The sequence below is a fragment of the Diorhabda sublineata genome, chromosome X, assembly GCF_026230105.1.
Source record: "Diorhabda sublineata isolate icDioSubl1.1 chromosome X, icDioSubl1.1, whole genome shotgun sequence".
Taxonomy (NCBI): domain Eukaryota; kingdom Metazoa; phylum Arthropoda; class Insecta; order Coleoptera; family Chrysomelidae; genus Diorhabda; species Diorhabda sublineata.
The window spans coordinates 7057088-7075193 of record NC_079485.1 but is presented as its reverse complement, the minus strand read 5'-3'; the positions used below and the strand labels follow the sequence as shown (position 1 = coordinate 7075193).

The 18106-nt window shown below is 27.8% G+C and overlaps 2 protein-coding genes across 5 annotated transcripts in view; one reads left to right on the top strand and one right to left on the bottom strand.

The window, feature by feature from the left end:
- On the bottom strand, nt 1-4510 carry LOC130451358 (O-glucosyltransferase rumi homolog). The gene is made up of 5 exons (XM_056790331.1): nt 4222-4510; nt 3824-3992; nt 2581-2867; nt 2136-2329; nt 1-1424 (listed from the first exon to the last, which is right to left on the bottom strand). The coding sequence occupies exons 1-5, from the start codon at nt 4355-4357 to the stop codon at nt 996-998; spliced, it is 1215 nt and encodes a 404-aa protein (XP_056646309.1). The 5' UTR covers nt 4358-4510; the 3' UTR covers nt 1-995.
- Nucleotides 4436-18106, top strand: part of LOC130451357 (choline/ethanolaminephosphotransferase 1) — a 32728-nt gene continuing 19057 nt past the window's right edge. The window contains exons 1-6 of one of the 4 annotated variants that reach the window (XM_056790330.1): nt 4443-4898; nt 5054-5294; nt 7424-7582; nt 9202-9333; nt 11674-11811; nt 16470-16601. In XM_056790330.1, the coding sequence (XP_056646308.1) occupies nt 4687-4898; nt 5054-5294; nt 7424-7582; nt 9202-9333; nt 11674-11811; nt 16470-16601 (1014 nt within the window). In that variant the 5' untranslated portion in view covers nt 4443-4686. Of the gene's footprint in view, nt 4899-5053; nt 5295-7423; nt 7583-9201; nt 9334-11673; nt 11812-16469; nt 16602-18106 lie in introns of all 4 variants that reach the window. The other 3 variants (XM_056790327.1, XM_056790329.1, XM_056790326.1) reach the window with 3 other exon arrangements.

The window sequence follows — 18106 nt, the reverse complement described above, 5'->3', positions numbered from 1 at the left end:
TTACATCATATCTTTATGTTTTATTGGGGATCCACATCTTTTCTTATATAACATGCATATAAACATTTATTTAAAATAGTTTCATATATTAAACAAACTTACATTCTACATTATTGTCAAAATTACCCTTAATGATATTATTGTCACAATTACCCTCAATGATTATTATATATTATTGTCATAAATTCATTAAAAATTGAAGTTAAGGGTTAGTCATAAGAATTTAGTGTATTAGTGCAAAATAATACTGTGAATTTAACTTCATATTGAGATTATTATATAACATATTAATAAAATATAATTAAAAATCACAGGTATCTCATTAAAGCGGATATCTAACAGTATCCAATTGTCTCATTAAATTACTAAATTAATTTTGTCATGTTAATAAAACTTAAATTTTACAATGTAAATAAATTTTCACAAACTTCATTTCTTAGTATCTTAACAAGAGACTAAAATATATAAAATGGGCGGACATCAAAAACACACACATTTCTATATTCTGTCAAAAAGAACATATGAGATCACCTATTTTCTATTAAATAGCTTAAAACGAGAATAAAATCAATGAAACAAAAAATCACATCATGCAACAGCCACTGTCCTTAAAGTTTCAAAATCAATATAGAAATTCCGGCCAATGCTATAACCAAGAAACAAATACTACCCCTAACCAACAAACACCAGGAGATTAAAGATTCCACTTTAGAATGAACCATAGAACAAAGCTCAAGAAACTAGAATCACATAGAAATCTTTTTAGAAGTCTGAAAATCTGGAAAACGGCCGATATAACTGAAAATGACTACACCATACAGTAATTGGTTTGTTGATATTTTGTTTTGACTACTTATAAATATGATAAAAGAAAGGAGATTGAGACATTACATTTAGAATTATCCTTTATGGAGATAAACCTGAACTTTCATTTTAATACCAACATTTTCTAGTTTTGCATTATGCAAATTGCTTTATTTTTATAAAACAAAATATTACTTTTCTCTAATCTCGATTAAAGTGTTATCAAGGATTGGCTTATACTTTAACAATTTGGTGTACTTTTTGATTAATTTTTTCCAATAGCATCGTACATCTGATAATTTAAGGTGATTCCAAATAAAGTTGTAACCATTCTCAGCTATTTCTTTAGCAACTTCATCATTGTTAACAGCAAAGGCTAGTAGTTCCTGAATTTCTTCTTTGTTTGCATTTGCTCTTATAGGGATGTAATGAAACCACGGTTTGAGAGACTGATAGAAGAATTCTTGCCATTCTTCTCCTACATGGAACACTAGAGATTTACATAAAAACATGTGCTTGAAACGAAAACTAGCTGCAACTCCTCGAAAGTTGAAGAGATACTTGTACTGGCAATGCTCTTCAAATGATACCTCCTTAGCAGGTGGGGCGTGAAGAGTATCCTTCAAAAAAATGTTACAATATTAATATGTACTTTATAAAAAATAAGATAGTCTATTATACAACTATTTAAAAAAAGATGAATATTATTTTTTTGATTAATTTAAATTTTAAATTTAACATTTACAGTCATTCGTCTAGAGCCTTTGTGTTTGACCAGAAAAAGGAATATTGTTAGTTAATAAGTAGGTCAATACACCTATCCACTATAATTACATTCGATTTTTTTAAAGCACTTCATTTTGTCAGTTCATCTAGTATGTTTTATTATTTTTACAATGCATATACATATAATGAATTTTGCATTATGAACTGAATTGGGACTGTAGTTTCAGCATGTGTTTTTGCACATCTAATATATAGAATTTGAGCTAACTTCTGAAGTGTGCTAGGAAATCTAAATCATAAGTATAAAAATTTTTATTAAGTAGATTTTGTTTTGATGTTGGATTGCCTAAATTTCATGCAAATGTTTTCATATGGATACTCAATTTGTATTCCTATGGTACTTTGAATTATTATCATTTAATTTATTTGCAAAAGAATGTTTGTAATAGAATCCACTAATGAATATCTACATTCTATGTTTAAGATCATAATTATTATAATAGCTTACTTCAATATAAACTAATATAACAACTTATACATTAAATTGAAGATTACTGGATAAGTAGGATTATGATATATACACAATTACATGCTCATACACTCACTGCATCTGATTTCCACGCTTGATTTTTAGTGTAAGAAGCATCAACAATATCTGGTTTTTCTCTAGATAAAAGTACTAGCGGATCTCTTTCTGAGCTCGTCCTTGAACCCCTGAAAAATGCTTTTGGTATCTTATCTGACCATTTAGTGCTATTACCAATTTTCCCCAATTTTTTTCTGTGCAGATCCCATCTTCCTAAAAATACAGACATAATGTTAATTTCTTTCACTATACAGAGTTTTATCAAGAACATCAAATTTGTATACTAATTCATTCCAATATACCTCACAAAATTTAAATTATATTATTAAATTTGGAAATAATTTTTCAAATTAAAGTTTAACTAATAGACCTATTTTTTCTAATAACTTATATAAAAAAAGAAAAGAAGAATAATCTGTTTCAATCATACTTTATTCAAATAATTTTATATATAACATTATTACCTATTCCTCTTGGATATAAACTAATCGCTGGTCCTCCTTCCCAGAATGACCATGCTGGATACATTATATCATAATAATCAGATGTCTTGCTGAATGACAATATAGGAGCTATTAATCCCAAACGTTTGTGTAACTGAGGCCAATCTCTCGTATTCACTATAAACTCAACATCTTCTAGTTTAGGAAGAAGTTCAAGTAAAAAATGTTCAATGCCATGGCATCTTGCAGGAAACATACATGATTCATCACGGTATAGTTGATGGTTAATTATTTGATACTTGGTACCTCTGAAAATATATAGTGAAGCTTTAAATTGATTTTAGTTTCTCTAACTGTTAGAGTAATAAATAAAGATATTAAAGAGGGAGCAAATGTAACTTAAAATAAGGACACAATGATATCCACACATGGCTACAGGAATTGAGAATAAAAATAAACAAAGCAAAATTTCCTAAATGTCAGAAAACTCCTATAAGTAGTAAATATAAAAAAAATTTATATGGACTAGAAACTTAGTAAAATGAACACATGTTTTCACACACAAATGGACTTAGGACTGAGAACTTACAGTGCTAGGCTACAAGGAGAAAAATCAAAACCACCACTAAAATCAAACTCCTACTTAATCAAACAATTTGTATGGAAAGAGCTTTAGAACTGTGCCAACATATACACTAAAATATGTGAAATCAAATACTACAAAGTGATTTGAAAGTTTCATACATATAAAAGAATCCTACATCCCATCCCATATTTATGATTTACTTCATCCACCTGTAGATACAAAGATACAATAAAAGTTCTTACTACACCAGAAAAAAATGAAGCTGCTCTTAAGTCATCAAGAAATTTGAATCTTTGAACAGAAATAAATGTCAACTCCAATTCAGATACACCACACACTGTAGGTAAAACTATAAAATCATAAATTAATCCTTATTCTGTTCAAAGTAGCGAACCAACTTTCTTCTTAATAAAAGAATTGGATTAATTGAATATATTAGATAATAAAGTTTGAAAAATATTTATGAAAATGAAATATGGATTTTATAGATCAATATCTTCTTTAATAATTCAACTTAAACATCAGTAAAATCTAAACAGTACTTTGAAAACTATCTTAAACAAAAAAGCCTCTTTACAAATATATACAAAAAGTTTTCCTCTATATTATGGATATTCAAAGATCTTAGATAAAAAGACTTATCAAACAAATCAAAAATTGACATAATTGAAAACATACTTTGTTTTTATTTCCTGTAGCATTGATTTTGTTATTCCATTCTTAAATGGTTCTAGGTCTTCAGAAATTACAGAAGTAAAACAGGAGCATTTAGTAGGTTCACATGATTTATATTTTCCTTTAGCTTCATCAACTAATGTTAAATATTTATGGTATTTTAAGTATGCATCTGAAACAAATTTCATTTTTATGCAAAATCTAATAATTTCTGAAACTTGATGAAGTACAAAATAATTATAAACTATACACTTATAACTGACCCCTTCATTTTTCAATGGAATAGAAACATAACACCTACTCAATAATTACAGTTTTATTGTCATAAACAAATTATAGTGCAAAAATTTTTCAATTAAATAAAAATAACTATGGAATCAATTTTATGTACTTATACATACTCTGAGAATATTTATTGATTTTAACAAAATTACAGTCATTTTCTCTGTTGCTGGCACAAGTATTATTGGAATTGCTGCAACTAATTACTTCAAAAATCATCAATAATATACTGCATATTCTGGCTAATCCTCTCATTCCTTACTTATTATCCGTACATATAATATTTGCTTATTATATGCTAATATTTTATATAGGTTATGGTTCAAATTTCCTGTCAACCATAGAATTGTTCTGCAACGTATGCTGAAAATTTTTTGCCAAGTATAAAGTGAAAACGTCCTTGATATAAACGTCATTTTTCGTGACAGATCCCTGAGATATCATGTCATGTTGGGTCAAATTTGTTAGGGACGTATTATTAACAGTTTTGTTTGGTTCAAAATTTTTTGTGTCGATATTCAAATTGTAACTACTTGTGAGAAAGATTTTGATGATAGATTTTCAGCATACATTTAGTTTCAAAGATGAAACTCTATAGGCAAAAACTGTTATCAGAAGTACAGTTGAAAAAACTGGGAGAACATGAGTATTCTTGCCAAAGTCATAGTTTGTTAGATAAAATTTTACAACCGTATTGGAGTTGGCTAGTATTAAAAGTACCCATTTGGTTGGCTCCAAATCTGATTACTATCGTAGGCCTTTGTATTAATATTTTTACATCTTTACTTTTAACATGGTAAGTAGAAATTAGTAGGACATAAATTCATACTTTCTCTATTAAATATAATTCTTTTTTTAAAATACTATTGATTAGCTATATGTATACTATACTATACCTAAGTTACATAATTATTTCTTTACCGATTATTATTAACACAATTTTTAAATTAGGTATTCACCAGATGCCAAAATTGAAGCTCCCAGATGGGCTTGTGCATTGTGTGCTTTGGGGTTATTTATTTACCAAAGCTTGGATGCGATTGATGGCAAACAAGCTAGGAGAACAAATTCTTCAAATCCACTTGGGGAACTTTTTGACCATGGATGTGACTCAATATCCACTGTTTTTGTAGCTCTTTCTGCATGTACAGCTGTACAATTAGGTTATTATCCAGGATGGATGTTCTTTCAGGTAAACATTTTAGTAATCTGATTTTTATCCAATTCATTCAAATTGAAATTTTAGAATTAGCAAAAATTGTACTAAATGCAAAATGTTTTCAAATATATGTGCAAATTAATTACTTAAAAATGTTGATTCATTGGTATAGACCCATTATTGCATATTTTTTAATACAATTTGTTGATTTATTTTATACAGTGAGGGTTACTAATTTCATCATGGCATAATGTGACAGGAATATAAAAAAGCCCATTTTTAGTCCTTTGCGAGTGCATGAAAATTACAAAATTACAATTTTCTAGCTTAACTGAAATTACAGAAAAAAATAAGAACTCAATTTTAGTCACCACCTTTTAAGGGTTAATGGGAAATTTTGTTTTAGAACTATATAGTGAATTGATATTGGACATTTTTATGTTTTAAATTTTTCTACTTTGCTGTTTTTTTGGTCGACCTTTTTGATAAAGTTTAAAACAAGATCATTCTATTTGATATTTAAATTATACATGTATAGAATATATGATTCTATACATGTAATAAGGAATTTGTAATTCTTAATCAATTGTAAATGACCTAATTTATAAAATTATTTTGAACTGCTCGACCTTCACAGTTTGTGATAATTGAAATTTTATTTACTAAACTTTTAATACACAGTGTGGTCTGATGTTTTTTACCAGTTATATTATCATAAGCTATCTGAAAAATTTGCACAGTTTACTTTTATGTGATAAGTAAATTATTTGTTGAAGGAATTTAAATTGTTATTGTAATGTACTAAATAGCCAACAGCTTTAATTTTGATTTACTACCATACATACAAATCACAATAAAAAATAAAATAAAACAACACTGAATATTTAAAAAAAGCGAAAAAGTTCAAACGTAGTTTTTTTATTAAAAATGTGAATGTTCATTGTTTTCTTAAAAGCTAAATTCTTCAGTTTTTTCATATTCTCACTTTATGGGGTATAAATAATATACAATACTTTTTTTTTATAATAATCCGAAAAGTAAAAAATTTCTGTTGTTTTATCAGAATTTATGTTCATCTTCATGCTAACTTTTAGTAAGTAAATAACTATAATGAAAGTTAGATAAGCAACTCCATACCGTGTGGATGGTGTAAAGTGGAAAATTTCAAAAACATAGTAATATAAAAGCTAAGCGAATGAAATGACACGCCTTGTCAACTTCCCAGGTAAACATGTAAAAGAAATAAGTAGAATAAACGAAATTACTTATATTGCATTTTATAATATAAAATCTTTACTTAAATGTTGAATAACCGTAAAGTATGTATTTTATTTTTTTAAAATTGGTTATTTATTTTAAAGTCTGTTTATATAATTACTAAGAAAATGTAATTGAATGAAAATACAGAAGTGTAATTAAAAGTTTATTCAAGCCTGTTTTGAATTGTGTTAACTTTTAAATAGGATAAAATATGTTTTTCATATTTAATTTCATTTAGACATATTACCATTTTTTACCTTAATTATTTTTTTATTAATTTTTTCATTTGGCATTATGTCTGCTATAATGTCCTGTTTTTTTCTAAATTTGCTGATTTCTGGTATGATTAACTATTGATGATTGAATACAGTGGTTTTCATAATAAAGTTTGTCAAGTGACTAATACCAGCCAATTTTTTCTTGGCATTTGCATTAATATGTACCTTGCTTAACTTAGATCGATTAGGCGCCTTGAAAGAGACTTACTCAAGAATATTCTAGCTGAAAAAAGTTTATTTCGCATATAAGAAAGAAAATCTATGTATGAAACAAAATGAAAAATGGATTAACAAAACTAGTATGAAAAGCAAACTCCAAAAAACAATTTCCTAGCAAAATAAGATTCGTAGCTTGGTTTGCTTATTATATTTTTAGATTTAAATTTGAACAACAAATAAATTGCTTGTATTTTTTGTTAAACCTTAAATCCCTACTCAATAGTTTTCACCAAAATTTACGTATTTTCTAATACTAACTGAAAAATAGTATAATTCTTTTTAGCCAAAAATGAACTTCAAGAATTATAAAAATTCAACTCAAAAGTTTTCAGGGTGTGAACTATGAGAATAGAGTTGTTGAATAATATTTCTTAATTTATTTTGCAAAATATATTTTTGTTTCAGTGCTTTTGTGCAATGACTCTATTTTATTGCGCTCATTGGCAGACTTACGTCTCAGGCACATTGCGGTTTGGAAAGATAGATGTCACTGAAGCACAATGTACCATAATTGTTATACTGATGATTTCTGCAGTATTTGGCCCTAATGTGTGGTCAACAAAAGTAAGTAGATTTTAGTTATATTCATTCAATTTCAACTTCAATTAAAACACTGAATGATTCAAGAACCGATGTCAATTTTCCATTTATTATGTTTCTTGTTTTTTTTGTCATAATTTGAAAAAGTTGAATGTTATCTTTACGGGATTAAAGGTGTCACCAAAATATTATGTTAATAGTAGTTTGAAATCTATATACATGGAAAATTGTAATGGTATATAAAACAAAAATTAACAAAAACAGGTTTCTTCAATATTTTTTAATACCTTATATAAACACAAACACCACGAATTTCACAGCTAATCAAAAAAATATTTTTATTGTAAATTGTTTCTGATTATACTTATTAATAAAACAAATATTCAAATTATACATAAAAATAGTTTATTCCTTAATGGCATTTCCTAATAGGAAGAAAAATTAGTTGAAGATTTTATTGATATTTTAAATTATTAAAAATTAGAGGTATGACTTTCATATCTATACCACATTGTTGAAACATCAACTTGAAAAGATCAGGAAAATAGGGCTTGAGTTGATTAAAATTAAAAAAGCTTGATTAAAACAAATATTTTGTTTCCACATTGCATCTCAGCTCTTCTGAAGTACATATAGAATAAATAGTGATGCAATATAGTATTTTTGATAACATTAAAAATATGTTGGTAAAGATAATGTTTGTTAATTTTGTTTCATCGAATTTGATGCATGTTTTGACAATATACATGTTTCATTAGTAAAAATCGCAATTTTAATATTATCTTGCCATAAGTAGTGAATAATGTACTGGTCTTTATATTTTATATTAAATTTCTTCAAAAAAGACATTTCTGTATGTTCTTTCTCAACAAATTCTTTTTTCTTCTAGTACCTTCTCAGTCTTTTCACAAATTTCAGATATGCACTTGTTAGATTATGGCATGTTTATTTTCAAATCCAAATTATAGATTTCTGCTTTTTAATTATATTTTTCATATAATTTTGGTATAACTGGGAATAGAAATATGAATCTGTAAGATAAAAGGTGTGCAAGGATCTTGAGATGATTATTATATTGCCTATATTATGACACATCAAGTGCAATTGAAAAACTACTTGATCTCAATTAAAATCTTTATCGGTAATTTTTTAAGATTTCTGTACGTCTTTATTCTGGCCTTTCATTTTGGATTGATGTTTAATTGCATTTCAGTTTTTGGTTTAATTGGTCATTATTTATAAGGTTTATGATTGGAAGGTAAGATGATCAGCAAACAGGCCTGCTATTTCTCAGATATACGACCCACATGTTTTTAGCTTAATCTGTGGAGCATTTTAGAACCCTGTTTTTCTCATTTTTAAACATTCAGGTAATGGGTAATTATAATCTTTCTTATACATCAGCTTTTTTTTAAATGTATTTATAGTTCAATTTTTCATTGGTTTTGATATTGAGGTGTTATAAGTTTTGACAACCATAAATATCTTTAACTGAACTTGAAATTGTTGAATCAATTCACCAATAAAATAAAAAAAAATGTTTTTCTAAGTGAATATACACCTATTAAAGATAACATTCAACTATGGAGAATGTAACGCCACACAAATATTTTATTACAGTTTCTAATTTTCATTATGCCTAGATTTTTAGTGATTCTTTTGAAATGTGGTATGCAATTCCTATAAGTACAATATCAGTTGGTACAGTGACAATGTACCACCATGTTATAACTGTTTTTACTGGTGGAATTGGCAAGAATGGATCCACAGTTGCTGTAAGTCAGAGTATCTCAAAGACATGGCATGTCTTAAGTTTTACTACTTATATCTTTTAAACTAATATTGGGTTTGATGCGTATGTTGCGTACTTTTAATATTGCCATGGGCTTTTTGGGATACCTGATATAAGAATTTAGACTGTTTGAAAATCAACAAGGTATAGAATAATATCATTCAGCATCTATGTTTTTAATCCATTTTCCATGCCTTATTCAAAATAACTTTCACGGATAGATTTGATATTGCAATATATATATATATATATATATATATATATATATATATATATATATATATATATATATATATATATATATATATATATATATATAAGTTTGAAACTTAAGTGCTTTGTTTAGTTTCAGTAGTTTCCATTATTCTAATATTTTTCTATATTAATTTTATAATGCTTAAGCAAAACAAATTCAGTTTTTCAACTATTAAGTAACTATATTTGAAAATTACAACACTTAAACTTCATTGATTCAAGTTTATTTTGCAATAATGAATAATTTTAAAGGTTAATATATAAACTACTCTGGAACGTTGCAAAGAAAAAAATGATTTTAATGCAGAGAATTTTGCTATTTCTCAAATCCATTAGTTTCACAATTAGAAAAACTTGCATAAACATTGAAAAAGATTTTTTTTAATGTGTCCGCATCTAATATGTTTTATCCACCTTCTAATGGGTTCTGGGACACACTGGAGTAGACCTTAGGTTTAGCTGAGAATGCAACATGAACTTTCTGAAAGGGGGTGGGAGTAATATTTCAGCTTTAAGACTGAGCATCTTTTGGGTCGCCGTGTATATGACATCCTGAATCACAACATACATATATATGTTTTTTCACTAGTTTTTTTGGTAAGCTGGTATGTCTAAATATTTACTGTATTCATTGATGTAGTATTTAGTATTGGTTTTGATATTTAACTACAAAGTGATGGTTTTTTATGTATGATTTTAAAAGGAAGGAAAAAAATTTCTGATTATCTAGAGTATATACGCATAAAAACTATCAAAAGCTTGACTTTTCCAACTTACATCATTTTGTTGGAAATTTTTAAAATATTTTTAGAATTCCTCTATTCCTACGTTAAAAATAGAAACTAGAATAAAACGAAAATTAAAAGATTGCAGACACGCTGTTATAAGGTATTTAATATTGTGAAGTTTGAAATTATGTTTGTACACATCTTAATAGTGTCATTTCTATTGCTTTAGCTATTGGCTTTTTATTGTAAAAAGTTGTAAATACTAATTTTTGCCAAATACTGATACTGTTTATATTGAAAATGCAATGGAAATCTATTCGTGAAAATTAAATTCATCCTGTCAATAAGACTTATGTAAGCGACACATAAAAATGTACAGATCACTGTGTAATTAACTACCCGCATTCATTTTCACATTATTTGGTGATGTTTATAAAACTATTGATATTGTTTTGTTATGCATACATAAAATATCTTTCTCAAAAATCAATGTTTTATCTGAAGTTCTAATATTTTCTATCTCTTGTATGGTTATATTATGGATAATTTACCCTGAAAACTAAAAAGTTTTCCAATTAATTGAAATTGTACCATTGTTATATTGTGTTACAAAGAACACAGATGCAAATTATGAGAAACGTTTTAAGTTTTCAAAATTACATTATATTCTATTTTTTAACGCTAATAATGAAAAAAATAGATGTTGATATTAAAGTAGATATGTATCGAAACATTTAAATTTTTGGTTTGCTATTATATTATAATTGTTCTACTCTTAATTATTCTCTGAAATGCTCAATTACTTTTCAACTATAAGTTATATTTCTGGCGAGTAGGCTGTCCTCTACGGACTTTCTTTGAGAAAGTGTAATTTTCGCCTTATTGCAAGTTTGCTTGACTTATTGACATAAATATGCATCTCTTGTTACCATAGATATATATTTGAATGATTACTGCATTGTACTCTAGATCTTTTATATATTCATTTGTTTCTGTTTTGCTCATCTTTTCTCTGTTAACTCTTACTTCTGTTTGAATTTTTTAACACTTAGATGTAATACTCCAATTAATTAAAACCCTATTGAATATGTTATATTATGACAAGTTTAGATCACCAACATAGCTAACGAAAATCACAAAGGTAAAGATGATTAAGTAAAACTGTTGAAAAGATTTTCGTCGCAAAAAAATTTATATGATTCGATGCATAATTCAATCAGAAAACATCTATTTTCTATTGAGGATATTATAAAATGGAATAATGGAATCGATTTGGATGGTTGAAGAATCTTCGGTTTATTTTTGTTGCTTAAATGTTTTTAGTTGACGTTGTTTTCTAGGTATCACTTTTTGGATTTGAAATATATATGGCCCACGTGATGTGTAGTGCATTCTATTTAGGCTATTTCCAAGTATTTTTATCTTTTATCGAAAGTTTAAAAATCGGAGGGATTGGAAAAAATGGATCCACGATCGCTGTAAGCACCGTAGTGTGGATTTTTAAGAGTACCTTTAAATATAGAAAACTTCAGTTATTCGCTTTTTATATCTTTTGAATAATTGCTGGTATTGTCTATTTAAAAAGTTCTCCATGAATTAATATTATGTCAATTGTTTTAATTTGTGCACATGCTACACAATCAATGCAGTAAATGTCAAATGATAGGTTGATTGAAATCAAAATTTCTAGCCATGTCTGTATATTTCAATCAATAATTATTGGGTTTACTTGAAAAATTTCCATATTCATGTGTCCATTTACCATGTTTTCACCATTCTTTAAAATAAAAACAACTACTTTCCTGATGTATTGAAATTCAAAAATTCTTTTAAAAACGGGGTGTGAATCGACGGTTATACCATTTTCTATTCATCACAGAAAATAGTTGTTTTTTTTTCTTTCGCCAAACAGTGAAAATGTCCACTTTCAAACAGATTAGGGGGTTTATAGTGTATATAAATTGCATATACAAAGGTTGAATATCCTTTACTAACGTTCCATATCATTTTATTGATTATAAAAAGTATTGAAAAATCTATGAATTATTTTTTTAATTATGCATTAACACAATTAAACATTAAATAATATTTTTATTCAGAAACAACAATATATTACATTAAATATCTTACACTTGTAAAATAAAAACGGTATCATTGTAGACATATCATAGTAAATATATGCGTGTGCACAAAAAGTGAAGTTATTTAAAATTTCATTATCTACTTTATTACATTTTTTCGGTAGTTTGGCTCTCTCTTTGCATCATTAATTTGTTTTTAACATATAAAATAACTGAACGTGCTTTGTTGTGCTTGGCGATGAATCTGTATTAAATTGTTTAAAATTAAACCTGATGATGATATACAGGGTGTCTCGCATGAGAACCGACATATAGCAAAGGTGTATAGGGGAGCTCAAAATATGACGATTGAATGCAATATACCTCTATATCAAGTTGCATCCCTGAGGATTTATAGGGCACAAAATATCGAGAATAATTTTCTTTACAACACTTTGAAAATATTTAAAATCAAATTAAGTACACAGTATGAGACTGTTTGTTAATCAAACTATGACAATTTGATTACTAGAAGAACCGAATTGCAAATTATCAAATTTGATGTAAATTCATAGCCAAGGACCATGGTTGATGGTCCTTGGAAATGACAGTTTTATGGAAAATTATCCACGGTATGAAAATAAAACTTTTTAAATCAACTGACAAATAAATTTTTGTGAAAATTTAGTCACCCCAGAATGGTTCGATAGCCTTCTACTTACCATTACTAATTGCTTCAAGAGTCTTATACAATGTTGGTATTTTTAAATTGAAGAGTTCCAAAAAATATTTTTTCCTAAGTTTTAGATTCTACTTTAAGGCCGTATAACTTCTCAGCGATGCAATTTGGTAAGTGATAAATCGTCACCAATTGTCATATTTTGGGCTCCCTATACATACTTTGTCAGTTCTTATGCGAGATCCCCTGTAAATATAGGTACATACACTTTAACCTGCCTATAGTCACAGTATTTACCGGTTATGATTTTTTCTATTGCCAGAACTAAGAAGCCCCATGTAAGAACAATGTTTTGCCACAATTGAGGATATACATATCACATGTCGCATTTAAAAAGAGCCCAATCTATTTTTTGAGAAGTATCAAAAAGCCTCTTAGTTTATCGAATGCACTTCTTATTCTTCCAAGTAAATATTTACTAGTGTAGATATTTATTCTACAGAGAATTAATGAATATTGAAAAAAATGTTGAGCTAATCATTTGTTCATTTATTAAAGATATTTACTGCATTGAATTTGTCATTATCACTTTATTAATGTCGCTGAAAGCTGAAATTTTACCTATTTTGATATCTGTCATATTTGCCAACGACTATGGTATGCGGTAATGAAACTCGAGCATGTGTTATTTTTTAGTGTTTAACACAGGTATTCCAAAGCCTAAATAGAGTAAAAGATACTAGGCTTGCTATTTATGTTTCTAGTCTATTAATGAAAACATTGAATTGGTTTCATTGTTTTTCAAAGCAATAGATTGATGTAATCCCAAAATGTGTCAAATCTGGTTGTGCATGAGGTAGAACGATCAGTTCGATATATGGCTGATTTGAAAACCGTTTTCTGAACTAATTTCAAATATTCACTTTGTCATGATATTGATAAGCTTTTTCTTCTGCTTTTTTTGAATTTTCCAATGATTTCTGACAATCCAATGATAGATCTGCGTTGGTTCAACACCACTAATAGTCCAACACCTGGCGACGATTTTTGGAGAGGTCCTTTCAGCAAAATGAAAATGCGAAACGATATTATTCCGTGGTCACTTGGCGAATCCACGCTCGCAAGTCTGGAAGAAAGTTCGCGTATTTTTTCTCTACTGAGTAGCATTTAAAATTTTAATTTTAAAATTAAAGAATATACAGAAATACCTCAAAACGAATTTATAAAAGCTATAGATCTTACACTTACAACAACATATTTCAAATATGAAAATGAAATATACAAACAAATTGATGGTTATGCTATGGGGGCTTCTATTTCAAGTGTTGTAGCACAATTGGTAATGGAAGATCTACATTAAAGTTGTGAAACATACGAGGGCTGCCGCCTCTGACCCATTTAAAATTCGATACAGTTCATCAGATTCTACCCTATTATGTACAGACTAGACCTCCTAGCGCTGTAATTGGTTATTGAGAAACCACGTGTTTCTTGAGTAGTCCCAGTTCTGTGTTTACATTAGACTATTTTGGAATATTTTTTTTTTTCTAAAAAAAGGAAAATAAACTCAAATTGAAAAAAATAACGATGATTATTCTTAATACACATTTTATAAAATTCACTAAATAACTTTTTTGTTTTAAATTTCACGTTAAATTAATAAATTATATTAACAGTTATTATGAAAATAATATATTGAAATAATTATTATATCATTGACAAGTTATGAATGTTATCAATAAAATCTCATTAATAATATAATTTTCAATCTTCTATTTTAGGGGGGCAGTTTCTGATCTTAACTGTAGTACAGTTTGACCCGGCAATGCAAAAGAAACTTTATATGTATTTTAACGTTATTTCTAATGAAATTTATGCTTCCTTGAATTGAAAATTCAACTAAAATTGTTAACATTCACATGAGAAAATAAAAGGGGTCAACACTTGCAACAAGTCTAAAAGCGAATTTTTATTTTAGTATTCAATTAATTATACAGAGAATATGGTAATTAATGTTGTTGATTAATTTCATATTGCCAAATATATATTTTTGTTGGAAATATTAATAACACATGTTTTAGGTTTTGGAGGGGTCTTTATAACCGACAAAAAAATCTGGAATGTTTTTTTATTCTATTAGAATTATATTTAAAGATAAAAAATGTTGTCATGAATATATTGTTGGAGTTTCTTTGCAAAAGTTATATCCTGGGAAATAACGAAATAACCACAAACGCTGTCCTAGACTTGCGAGCCTGGATTACCAGTTACGATATTATATGTTTTTCAATCTCAGTTTTCCCAAGGGGACATCTTTAGCCTTCCGACTATAAACTATTGTTGCCACGTGTCCAGCTCCATTTCTTCCACGAACTTTTTTGGTTTGAATTGAATAATCTTGTTAGATCTAGTTCTTTGCACCAGTCGACATGAGCTTTCTTTGGACGTTTGTATAATTCTTCGGGATCCAACGTTCATTGAATGTCTTATTGATGTAATGTTTTCGATTGAAACGAGAGACGAAACCTGCTTACGTCAGAAACATAATTAGCAATCTTCGTATTACTGTTAAAATGTAAAAATTCAAACTATTTGTACAGTGTAAGAATGTTTATTAGGGTCCTAAGTATATATAATTAATCTTTGGTTGGTATATTCCTCGCTTGGTCTAATTGATGGTTATTTCATTTACCTTGATCGGATTGTACATTTTGTCTAATTTATTGCGCGTATAAAACTAACAGATCAATAATTAAAAAAATATGAACCAAACAAAATCATTTTCACCATGTGATTTTATCGATTACCTATTCTTGGTTCTATGTATCTTGCTTTTTCATTTAGTTTTTTACCTCTCCATTTTAATTTTATTAACGTCGAGTACATAGCACAAAATTTCAAAATATTGCTTACACCGGAAAATAAATTATTATTTGAAGCTACTGTTTACTGGCTTTTTGAATTCATTTCTAGATCATTATCTAAAAAACTGGTCAAAAATACTTGAAAATATTTCTTTCTTTATAGAGTTGATACATTTTTCTACGAGATGTTACTTAAGGAAGATTAGAAAAATGTATCAATATTATTAAGTCGAGATATGTACCTAAAACTCAAAATCATTTTTTTTATATCATCTTTGAGTGATAGGAGAAAGCATCTCATACCTAAACTTACTGAAAGACTAAAAGGTATATTTTTGAAATATACTAATAACAACATAATCAATTAGCGACTAGAAGGTTATATATATATATATATATATATATATATATATATATATATATATATATATATATATATATATATATATATATATATTGTAATAAATTGACCTTTATAAGCTTCATACATAAGAACTGTTAATGATTAAGATTCTATTGATTCTTAATTAAAGTTACCGGCTCTGGATTTGGAAATGAGGTCAATACCTTTGTGGTTGGCATGCGTGGTTGCTCTTCGCCTAGTCCGAGCTGATCTTTCAATAATTTTTACGGGAGGAATAGGCAAAAATGGATCAACAATAGCCGTAAGCTTTACATTACCATTGTTTTGGCCCTTAGGGTTCTAGGTAAAAAATAAATTGATAGATTCAGTATTCAGTTGCCACAGCCATATATCTAAACTTTAAATGGAATATTTCCATTTATACACATCAATATATGATACACTTAAACTTATATAAACTTCCGTATTTCGAGTACAATTTAACAATGGAAATCTGAACTGTTATAAACTATTAAAGGAATACACCTCGCTGTTCTCCTACAGTTGGTGTTTGCAATGAACTTGGGTCCAAACAGCCAGAACTAAATGCTAAATCTTTTTCTTTTCTCAAGCTCCCATCACAAACTGTTAACAGTATCTGGAATACGCATTTCCAACTTTTGACGAATTTTCTTACAATAGCCATTGAACTTCTTGAAAATATTATGAATGAATCGTTTTAGGTTTTTCCCTGCTGCCCAAAAACAGCCTTTGCAATACACCTAAACGCTTATTGAAAAAAATATTCTGTCATGCAAATCACGAGTAGAAACCCTCAGTGATTAGTAGTAAGTTGGATATTATTGAAAAAATTATTTTGTTTGCTGACTATATTTCTATAAACGTCTTCCAATGAAATTAGAGGAACTACCACTGTACTACTGTTTTCTTCGTAATGGTTTATAATTTTGTAATCTCTGCAATCTACATTTTTTTACTCCAAATTAAAAAAAAACTAATTCTGTGGTTATGTCATCTATTAAAGTAATTGTGCGTATTTCGATACTCACTACTTCAAAATTCTGCTTTCTTTATAAGTCTCTTTCTAAAGTATTCATTTTTGTATGTTTTTTCTTGAATGGATATATACACGAATTAAAATTGGTGGGGGTATTTATATGTTTATAAACTGAAGATAGTTATACAATGGTATTCAATAGTCAAAACTCCTCTTTCCATCTTTTATCTTTGGAACTATTATAAATAAACTAGTGAAATTTGCAAACTAAATATATACAATGATAAATAGTTTTGTCAACTAGATTAAAAAAAAACAAAGTTGTGATAAATCATTTAATACTGAAATTTAAAATTCTAGCTCCACCTCTAAAGTTTTTGTTTTCTATGACGTTTTTGTAAATGTCAAAATTTTGCATATTCAATAATAATAGTTAATCGAATGTATTTTAGACACTTTTAGTAATTTAAAAATTTTTTAGATTTAATATAATTTGTTGAACAGCTGTGTGCTAAAAGTTTGTCAACTAGTTTATAAACGTTTTTAGTGTGGCAACCAAATCCAAAGTGTACACTTTTTTTATATGTATTCCAAGCTTTTGAATAATCACGTATTCATCAGGTATACATTTGGTGGTATACTTTCCTTTAAAGGGTGTGATGTTCATCGACCTTTTTGATAGTACCATCAAAATGGAATCTGCATTATCGGCGATTACCCACCATTTTTACCTGACTTGTAGTTCGCAGTTGAAAGTAAGGGTGACTCCATATATCGTCTACAGCAGTGCTGGCTGATGTGGTCTTCAG

Coding starts and splice junctions, on each gene's coding strand:
- LOC130451358 (XM_056790331.1), bottom strand. CDS start 4,357: ATGAGAGGATTAGCCAGAATATGCAGTATATTATTGATGATTTTTGAA. Junction 3,993..4,221: donor AATCAATAAATATTCTCAGA/GTATGTATAAGT, acceptor AATTTGTTTCAG/ATGCATACTTAAAATACCAT. Junction 2,330..2,580: donor TTTATATCCAAGAGGAATAG/GTAATAATGTTA, acceptor CTGTATTTTTAG/GAAGATGGGATCTGCACAGA.